At 39.1% G+C, this 11,381-nt stretch overlaps 1 protein-coding gene across 1 annotated transcript in view; it reads right to left on the bottom strand.

Moving 5' to 3' along the window:
- Positions 1-11,381, bottom strand: part of lamc3 (laminin, gamma 3) — a 98,990-nt gene that overhangs the window by 81,460 nt on the left and 6,149 nt on the right. Inside the window, exon 2 of the mRNA XM_032539737.1 lies at positions 7,012-7,316. Within this exon, the coding sequence (XP_032395628.1) occupies positions 7,012-7,316 (305 nt within the window). The remainder of the gene's footprint in view (positions 1-7,011; positions 7,317-11,381) is intronic.

The following is an 11,381-nucleotide window of genomic DNA, read 5'->3' as shown; positions in this document are numbered from 1 at the left end:
AATGCTGTGTGGACTAGCCAGACCATCCTCCACAGCGCTGTGAAGATAGGTCTGGCAATGTGAGACTATGCTGATGTAAAGCAGGACACATTTACCACGTTCACCAATGTAGTTTATAGTGTGTGTAATGTAGTTTGTATTTATTGTGCTAACATTTGCTAATTCTTACTAAACAAAAAGCTGTGGCTGATGGCAATGTCAATATTTAAGGAAAATATTTGCTCCGCATAAACCAAAGTATTGGATAAAGTAGAAATTAGGTTTTTGAATATGTGCATCACATTGCCCCCTAATACCTGACAGAACTGTTTAGGTGGGTTTCACCACCGGCCCCTAACGGTCGCACGAGGTCAGCAGTAAAGGCTCTGGGGAGGGTAGGACCAAGATGTCCTGGAAATCCCTGCAGCCACAAATGCTGCATTCAAGAGCAGCCTGCAGTGCTGTGGTGGTGACAGTATCTAGGATCAGCTGGACCTGTCTACAAGGGATCAAACTTAGTCTACAAGCTTTCAAAAGGAAAGTAAAATCTACACTTGGTCAACAGACTGTTTGATATATTTGAATTATTATTATTATTATTATTATTTCCAATATACAGTATGCACTAACAAGCATGCAACCGAGAGGATAACCCTGGTAAAATAATGTAAACTATTTTTCTGTTTACACTACAGAAAACAAAAAAGCTTTTTGAATTTGTGTACGGGGTTATATTTATTGTTAAACACCAATAGCTATTATAACCTTGCATGTACTTCCCTCCCTGTTTCCCTCTCCTCCATCCTTTTTATGCCCATCATCTTATATTTGAGAAATAGTGCTGTTGTGGGAAATATATTTTCTGAGTGCTTCTCTCAATCCCAACCCTTGTATTGAGTTGCTCATTTTCATCTTGCTTTTCTAGTATTTGTAGCTCAAGTGGGAATCAGCATGTCACCATTAAAGTAGAGTATGCCCCATCATTCTTTTTTTTGATGATTCACTGCATGGAGAAATATATTCTTTTACATTCCACCGGAAAGACAAAGGTTTTATTCTTTGCTCATAACACCCATTTGTCCCATCACCCTTAAAATAGAGGGGGAATGAGAGATTAAATGAAAGAAATGGTGCAATTGATCCACCTTTTATTTTAATGGGAGAACAGATCACTGTCAATTATGGGTCTTCTCATCGTGTTTGTTTAAGAAGAAGACAGAGAGGAAGAGGTGGAGTGAAGGAGTGTTTGGCAGGTCTGTTGAGAGATTTGTCACCCAATCTATGTATTCTTGGCTTATATTGATCCCCCACAGCTTTATAATCAGTGGGTCGATCCAAAGCATACTGAAATACAGCCGACAACGCCATTGGTAGCCAGGTTTTAATGTAACTAAGGCCTCCTCACTGATCACCCACCCACACTTATGTCTTTCTTTACATGGTCTCACCATGAAAATGAAATCATCTAGTTGTTAAAATGAAAAGTTGCACACCTGCAGTAACAGCAACTAGTTTAACAGCACACACAAAGATGTAATTCTAACTGAAGCAAGATTGTATAATAACCTGCCTAAATGGTAATTTGTTGTTTTGCATTAAATGCATTTTTACTATTGCTAAGCAGCCAATAATTCCATAATATTGTGTATTCAGTAGTAATAAACCGTTCAGTAATATTAATGTTTTATGTTTACTTCAGTAGTTCTTAAATCTGATGCATTAAACACATCAAGTTGTTAAGAAATTAAATAAATTAAATATTTTGCAGCAGTTCACACATCTGAATAAATAAAATCTTATATTGCGTTTTGATAGTGACCTTAATTACTTTGTAGACAGAAAATAAATTCTCAAAGACTTTATACTACAGATTTATGTAATGGTATGTTACATTTTACCTCAGGAAAGATTTCTTGTCCCGGGATAGATAATCTTACAAGACGTTTAGTGTAAATAATTATTTCTATACTACCATCAGTAGAATTGAAGTAGCTTCAGGCGGGCATGTGCATTTAAACCTAGTTATCTTTATACAGAACACAGTACTGTTGACACACCCTTACTAATGCATTCATTCATAGATTTTTTTTTCCATCCAGCTATTCACAGTGGTTCCACATACAGGAATAGAACAGGAATGATCACATTCACAGGGATGTTGACTGGGTGAGGAACAGACACCAAAATCAGAAGCTGCTGTTGCTGTTCCTCATTCACAGAGTTAAATCTGTGATGCTGCTGACAGGGACAAGCTGGAGCTTTAGACGGAGGGACCACCACACCTGGAAATCAAACTATCCTAAATAAACAAACTTTTTGGATGAGTTCTCTGAAGTGTAAAAAACAAAACCAGTTCAATACCCTGAGTCTTGAGGGTGATTATTGGAACAGCATTCCCCATCTCCGAAGCCAGAACAAGAAAAGGTGTTGTGTTGCTACAATTTAAGTGCGTTTAGAGCCACTGAAAACTCTAATTTGAAGTCACTGAAGTCTTTCAAAAGTTCAACCGGTAAAGGGTGCGTATCCATGTCAAAGTTGACGAGATATTTCAGTCTGAACAAAGGTTTTACACCGACCAACCGACATTGCCATCCCCAAAGCAACGGCACTGCTGGGCTAAGATATTTTGATAATTTCTTGTGTAGAACATTAACAGCATATTCCTTCATTATTATGAAAACATATTTATCATTTACCTTTAAAATCCACATGAACCACTCTTCACATCAGCATTAGGATCCACCGCACACCGCTTATTTAAAATGAACAACTTTTGAAATTGGTTAGTCTGTTACACCAGTAATTTCCTTACAAGCAATTTAGCATTTCAAAGGCTATTTTAAAAAAAAGGAGTCCAGTGGAGTGCTCACTTCACGCTACACTAAATCACTTCCAGCCAATTCCCCGGAGCACAATGAAAGCAAAACAGCATCACCGATCTTTAACCGAATATCTGGTCCAGCTCAGCTAAAAACACAAAAACACTGAAACCGTCAGCATGCTATTTTCCACTGAGCCTGTTTGTAACCGTTGGGCTATCGACATTATCTTCACTTCACCTTTTTTAACTTTAGCAGTTTAGATGATTACACACTCGACTGTCCTGATACAGACCTGAACTAATCACAGACAGTTGCCTCGTTCGTGGACTCTTGGCAGTGCGTCGCTACAGAATGAATACAGGGAAAACACAATGAAAATTTGCCGTTACTTTGAGCATTAAAAAAAAGAAGGTTTTTTTTATAGGGAAAACACTGAGGAAAATGCTTAAAACCAAAAATGCTCTCCTCTTGTTTTAGGCTTTGCAGTGTAGAAACTGTTAATGGAATATATTCTGAATATTCTTTGTTTTTGGAGAATTGCATGCCACCTCCACTGAATAATGTGACAGCAAAACAAACATTTTTTCTGTGGAAGTTATATTTGGCATCAATAGTTACCCAGTCCAGTTAGTTTGGGCAAGTTTTCTGACAAAAAAGACAAACTAAAGTTTTGCAAAAAAGTAGGCGTATAAATGTTCTTTTCTTTTTCTTTCATAAGTGAACCAAGGTCATCACAGATTAAGGAAAGTGTCCACCACCCTAAACCATAATGCCCTTTCTTACTATCACGCTATTGTTGACTACTCTCAGACTACCTGTTTCTGCCCATGCCTCCTTCCCATAATCCTTAGTCCCTTAATTCCTTAATCCCACATAATCCTTTCATAGTGAGAAGATGTATTTATTTCTTGCTCTGTTCATGCATGGATCATGTATTTCCATCTGAAAACATAATGCTCACCTCACAAAATGTTAGAGCAGACTCAATCCTGTATGCCCTACAAACTTAGACTCCAGTTTGTTATCGTCCCAGTCTCCCAGAGTCCAGAACGGTATGACAAAATAGCACAGTGGTAGAAGACTGGTATGAAGAGATTAATCACAAAAGGACAGTTTAATAATCTCTGAACTAGAAAACCAGGCTGCTGCTACCTTTTCTTGTAAGCAGTTTATAACTGCTCTTTTGCACACAACAAAAGTACAGCTACCAGCACATGAGGTGAAAGAAGCAAAGTAATACACACATGCAGAGAATAATGGGATGGAGGGAGAACATCCTTCTGCTTGTGGAAACTTCTAGAGAGCTCTTTTTTCTTTAGAGTGGGTTAAGTGGCTTTTGCTAAGACACATATATGTTTTTCATTTACTCTCCTTTCTTTGTTGTTCTAGCAAGACAGATAAGAGTAGACTCAATGAACTTTCAGATCACGAACCGAATCCTGTCCTGCGTGCAGATTCCTCTTTCATGCGGCTGTACTGATGTTGCCCATAGCAACACTAAAGATAATCTAATGGTGCATTTCAGTTCTATTTTCACTCGTAGACGCAAGGGGACCTCACATAGCAGAGATGAGGAGAAAATGTCTTTATCCTGCTCCTCAGTGCAGCTTAGTGGATGCCTGAGAGTTGATGTGGCTTCAACCACTGCTGTCTTTCCATCCTCCATGTTTTCCCAGTTTTAAATGGGATCACACTTGAGAAAAGCTGCCTCTTTCTACTCAGTAGGAGGTTGCAGAGATCTTACCCATTCAAAGGGCCCCGGTTGATGGAAGGGGAGGTTTTATGGGAAGACATCTGCCAGAGAGTATTTGTGTGTGTTAGGGTGGCAGGGGGTGGGTTAAAGGTATGTGTGAAGGCAAAGATACCATATGTAGCCCTAACAGCTTGTCAGCTGCATCACACTGCTTTTGAAATCATCGTCAAAAAAAAAAAAAATCTGTTACAAACTATTGGAATCAGCCCATGTGCTGTGTGTTTCTGTAAACGTAATTATTTAAAGACTAAGTAGCTTTTGTTAATTATAGCCCAATTTAATTTGAACTCTAACCTCCTTATATATAACAGCTTTTTTTCACAAACTAACTATAACTTGTGAAAGAGAATGACAAAATATCCAAGTACACTAGCGATGGCAGACAAAAAGCTATTTATCTGCTCTGAGTCAGGCTCCAGTTTGCTTCAGCAGCTTTTCATTGAACATTGCTTTTAGAGATTTTGAACACTGTACAACATATTTCATAGTTGAGCTTCAAAAGAAAGAGTGAACTATTGGGATTTGAATGTGCTAGAGCTAAATCATCTTTAAATTGATTAATATACCGTAAACTGCAAAAAAACAGAGGCGGAGCTATACACATCCTCCAAAAATCCCTTCATTGTTACTTTATTATGTTTTGGAAGATGGTTACTTTCTTTGGGAGCGGGTTATGGTTATGCAGGGTTACACTGCATATCCTCCACACATCCTCCAAAAGACACCCTCACTCTTCTTATTTAACAATGTGGAGGAGGACAGCTTCCTTTACAGAGGTGGTAGTCTTGCATTGCCAGACCTATATCCTCACAACATTTTAGGAGAAAGGTCAAACAAAGAACATGTTTTCCTTAGCTCACATGAGGGGGGGCATGACTGTGGACTCATATGGGATATAGTGTAGTTCCTGATATAAATGTGGTCGGGTTTTTGTTGTTTTTGTTGTAGAGACGGGAAATAAAAATAGTAACATGCAGATAGCACTGTAAGGGACAGTGGAGAGAAGCAAAAGGAAAACCCGCAGGCAACGGAAGCCCTAAAGTATCTGTCCACATCTTGTAAAAATCCTGCATTTTGGAGTTGGCGTATTTATGCTACTTATTTGCAACAACAAAAACTTTTTAAAAGAGGCACATAATGCCACTTGAATCACATTTTTCACAAACATATTTTGAATGAACATATAAACTGCTGGTCATCCAGAATGCTGTTCTTGGTTTAATATTGAAAAACTCCACAGTGAAGTGAAGTAAAAAAAAAACAGGACGTTGAAAGAGAATGTTTGCCTTCCTTATCTCTGTACATTTTCATTTTCTTTATACTTCATACTGTAAACATTTTCACATTCCCTGGTCAATATGCACATTCCTGTACAAACAGTACAGCACTTTCATTTTAAAACAGATTGTAGTCTATATATAATTCAACAATTTAGATAGAGATTTGCCTGCTTCCAACATCACTTTTCTTTGAAGATGGACCATCTTCATTTCATATCCTGATCTACTATTTCTGGCCACTCATACAAATGTTTAATCTGCTTCCAATTGGAGGTATTATTACTGCATGTATCATCATAATGTATCCTCCATCAGTAGATGGTCCTGTAGCATCTCAGCTTTAATTAACAATTTACTTAATTTGTTGTGACAAAGTTACTTTTACAATGCATTGTGGTTGATAAGAACTTACTGTAAGCAATGCTGAGACTTAAAAATAAACACACACATGCCAGCAAAGGCCCTCAGTAATAAAGTAGATCCATACACACACACACATATATAAAGAGAAAATAATTTCACTAAAGTAGCCATGCAAAGTACATGCTGGAGCAGATGCACACATGGAAAAAAGAAGTGGCTGCATTGAGTGCTTTATTTATTCATTTTTTTAGCCACACTTTACTGTGTCCACCCCTCCCAGACTCTCCCCCAGGAGGCTGCTATTAATTCAGCACAGCCCTCTCGAAGCTTCATCAATGTTAATCAGAGCTAACATTAGATTCCCTTCAGCTGTTTTGAAAAAGGCTTTAGGTTATGCATGTAAATGTGTATAGCTACAGTATGTTTGTTTGTGTAAAAGTATACGTTTAAAGAGGTGTTCAGGTAACCTTTGTAGCATGGCACTGTTACAACATGTTGCCTATGTGATGAGAGCAGCAGGAATCAAACCCGGGCCTCTGCGTTAAAGGACTGTGACTTAGTACATAGGTCTCTAGCTCAACTACGTGAGCTACCAGGGCACCCTAACTCTTTTAAGAAAATGTTTATTTTGCATGAATTACTTTTAAAAAAAAATTCAAAATCTGAATAGTTAGATTAAGCGTGTTAGTTGTGAGTGATATTATTGCAAAATCTCTTTGAGTGGAGCTAACAATAGCCATGTAAACCAAAATGTGAAAAAAGAACCATAGCAATATATATGCATATAAATATACAAAACAAAATGTGACCTCACCTTCAACACCACGCTTTGGTCAAAGTTGTATGCACTGGGCCTTCCCTCCAGGGTGGAAAAAGCCACGTTTCCTCCCGTGAGGGGAGAGATATCACTGAACTCATCTGTACATAAAGCAGTCCTCTCATCATCTCCTGGGCGTATGTAACCCTTAGCATCCTTCCCATAGGTCTTCCTACAAGAAGCACTGTAATACTGGTAAGGCAACCAAGGCCCATCCACTTCCGTGCGCTTGTAGATGGCGAAGCTCTCCGGCCGACTGGTGTAGAATTTCAATCGTATATAGGTTATCTCGAAAGCCTTCCCTGTGGAAAAACAGATATGATTAGCTGTGAAAGGAATCCTTGAAGGAATTACTGTTGGAACTAGATCTATTGTAGTTACACAGTTAGATCAGGGCTGGTTCTGTAAGAGACAAATACTGTGGGGTGATAGTGTAGGGCCCAAGAGCAAAGGAAAAAAAAAACATAATTGCATTATAGAAAGACGGAAAACAATGGGGGATTGGCTTAATTTCCCGTGGCTCTATGCAGGGTAAATGAATGTTATTCCTTCAGGAGTAGAAGAATACCCAGGATTATTTTCTCATTATCCAGATCATAGTGGGCCCCAGTAGTAAAACATAGGTCAAAGGGATAACTGTATGATAACTGTAGAACAGAATAGGCCAAAGAGTGCAAAATCACAGGGAAAAGGGCCTGTATTGTCAAATCCCCGGTAAGAATGAAAGTCTGGTGCAACATCTGAGGTGCAAAGACAGAAGGGTGATCTAATCAACAGAAAAGTGCATCAAATTAAACACATCATTCAATGAATGACTTATAATATTTAATGCAAGGTTTTAGTGGTACATTAGCCATTTAGTGGCATTGCAGAAACAGAGAGAAAGAGAAGTGAGACTTTCATAGATGAAACTGTGATTCCACTTCAATCTGTGAAAAAGGAAAAAGGGTTTCAGAACACAATTTCATCTAGAAGGAGAGCCGCAGCGAACAAGGAGATATACCCTACTCAGATTTCCATCTGAGTTGGTGTTGAGGGATTTAGCAGATCCGACTAAGATGCGCTGTAATTGGTGTTGCATTTTACCTGAAGAAATGTCTGTAAAGTAATTTTTGAAGGTGCATAATAAGTAGAGGGATGAGACTCCAAGGTACATGTTTAATTAAATGAAAGGAATAGTTAGGAAAGAATGCATTTTGGCATCTTCTCTGCATATTGCATATTCATACTGTATGTCTCAAATTAATGATAGTGATTTTTAAGAGAGAGAGGGGGGACGAAATGCAGCAAAGGGACACGGGTCGGATTCAAACCCGAGCCATTGTCAAGGACTTAGCCTACATAGGGTGCACACTCTACTGGGTGAGCTAGAGGTTTCCCCAATGGGGGATTTTTTAATACTGTTTGCTGTAAGGAAACTAAGGTGGGAGTCATTGATTTCTAACATGTGGTTGTGTAGGAAAAACATGTGCTTCAATTAAAGCTTCTTTTTGATTGAGTGGTGTCATTTCCTCCTATTGTTTGCTCACTTTGGACACTTACAATAATCTTGGAGCCATATCTGGGAGGCTTGTGACTTCCAGACACTAAGTATGTTAATTATGTAAATAATGTATAATAACATTCCTTTATGTAAATACCGTACATATCCAATTCCTTATATTTCTTATATTTCTTTATTTCTTGTATTTCTACTCTATTTATAATATTTGTGCAACTACAACACAGAGTTTCCCTTCGGGGATCAATAAAGTATTTCTGATTTCTGATTTCTGATTGCAGAGTTATAGTTTGTGGCTATACACAGAATCAAATGTTGTGCAGCTTTACCAGGGATTAACTGGGCAGACACAAACAGAAGTCATAATGAGACCAGACTGAGATGTAACATGTCGAAACTCTTAACAGACTTCTTCATTGCACTCTGGGTTTTTTTTCTACATCATTAGACACTAAGTTTCAGCCGCTCTGCACATTCATAGTGGGATGCCATCCACTGGTACAGCCATAATGACATCTGTTGCTTTTCTCTGCCAAGTCATATGTAGGCCTTTCTGTCTCTTGTCTCTGCAGCAATCTCTAATGGTATCTTTCCTTTAGGAGCCCTGCAATCATTTAGCTTTCATTTACTCTCTGCATGAGGTAAGCTCAGCCCTGCAGGGACTGAGGCGCATACATAAAAGAGGCAGAAGATGAAACATTTGTATGATATCCCGTGATGAAATGCAGACTATTTGCAAAGGATATTTGTACGTTAGTTTTGCATCATGTTTAATGTTTTACCCTCTTTTCAGGAGTGCATACTTTGTATTCAGAGTTTATGTGGGCACAACAGAGAGGATTTTAGCTTTTCAATCTTAATCAAGCAAAGTTACATTTCATACAAAATAGATCAAATACACCCTAAGACAGTATTCACACATCTATTTTCAGTTTGGAAAGCTCAGTTTGAAGCAGAAGTCTCTCTTTGTTTGCCAAGCAACAGGTCGTTGAGAAACCCAGTAAAACAGCCTGGTGCGACTTTTCAGGGCTGATCCAGAATCCTGTGGCATCACAAATCCAACCAAAGCTGTTGATGTTGCGCACAAGCATACAAATGAAATGACTATTTGGACACAGACTTTAAAAGTAAAGGCTGGGAGCTGCACAGCATAGTACCTGACCTTTCTTTGAGTCATGTCAATTTAACACAGATGCTTACGTCTGCCCAGACTGAGACTAAACTCACCACAAGTACTGTAGGCTCAATATTTACAATCTATTTACTCCAAGCTGAGATTTGTGTGACGAGCAAATACACGGATGAGTGGATTTATCTTATTATCATGCTGCGTCTCACAGTTTACGAATGAAATTAGAATAGAATAGCCTCTTACAGAGAATTGTGTCTCATATGCACGCCGATATTCTGGCTGTGAGAGTGTCATGCCATGCCAACTGTGGCAGACCTTTATCATTGTTTTACATCTGAGACAGGATGTTGCTTGTCTCTGACAGCACTGAATGAGAACCAGCTGCAGACTTCAATGTATGTGTATCTCACAAAGTTTATGTGGGAAAAACCTGACCCCATTTCCTTACCAGTAAACCACCCAGCATTTTCTTTTTTTCTCCCCCTTGTTCCTCATTATGTTTTGTTTACTCCCCTTGAAGAAGCCCAAATCCCCGTCTTTCTACTCTTCCACAAACCCAATCTGACCTGGCTGCAATATGTGTCTCTACATCCTACTGCCGGTGTTTATCATCCTAGCATTTGCCTGGATTTCCTTCAGAGAGAGCTTGTTTGGTTTGGAAAGGCAAAAGAAAACAGTGATGTCGAAGACACCCCCCACCGGCATCCCAGATGGGTCACAAAGCTTTTATATGAACCAAAGGGATGCCACACATCCAAAATGTAGGGATATTCAGTTACATAAAATGGTGTTATGAAACCATAATCATCCTTCTTTTAAGATTGCTAGAATAATTCAAAGGCTACATGTCTAGCAAAACGCATTGGGAGTAGTGCAATAAGGAGCAAAGGTCAATTTAGTCTGAGGGAGACAGACATGTGGGTGTTGAGATTGTTTAAAGAATAACATCCCCTCCAGACAACGCAGAACATTCCTTGGCAGCAGCAACATTGCTGCCTTTCTCCAGGAAAAGAACTAAAACTAAACAACAAAGGCTTAAAACACAGCCAGACATCTGCTTGCTATTGGAAATCAATATTCTCCATTGCACTTGCTTTCAGAGCACGTGATATAACAGTTTGTCTATGGTCAAGCTCTGACATTTTAAACTTCTGTCATCATTTTGTCCCTTCCTCTTGTTTCTTTGAAGATGAGCTTTTTAATAGGGAGCGCCCACTCCACCTACAGAGGAGGAAGAGGAGGGAATCGGATCTGTCAAGGAAATTTCTAGGGTTTGAACAGGAACTGTCTTCGCTGAATGAATAGAGGGTCTTTACCGACGTGACGTTCTGGGCGGTAACCAGGATGGGCGGCCATATTGAAGGCATTCGGTGTAAACAACTTAACGGAGTGCAATTTAGTATTGTGCACTTTGGAAACTTTAAGTGAATGTAGACATGTCTAAACAACAGAAAAGCATCCAAGATGCAAAGGCATTTAGGGAAGGACTTGGACCACAAGAAAAGGCGTTTTGACATTTTGAAAAATTATGGTTTATTGGCGGTGCAGATCCCTACGAGTTGGCTCCCTCTTCTTGTATCCATAACGACCCAGTGATTCTACCTTCAGTTGCATATCCCAATTTAGTCTACTACCTGGTTTTCTCGCAGAGCACATACACAGCGGCAGACCTTAAACCCTACAAAGGTTTGGAGACCCATAACCAGATGGTGTGTGGATGGGTGAGGGAGACGC

This window comes from Etheostoma spectabile, chromosome 16 (genome assembly GCF_008692095.1).
Source record: "Etheostoma spectabile isolate EspeVRDwgs_2016 chromosome 16, UIUC_Espe_1.0, whole genome shotgun sequence".
Lineage (NCBI taxonomy): Eukaryota > Metazoa > Chordata > Actinopteri > Perciformes > Percidae > Etheostoma > Etheostoma spectabile.
Note: the sequence above shows the minus strand (reverse complement) of the source record. Positions and strands in the feature narration are given on the sequence as shown.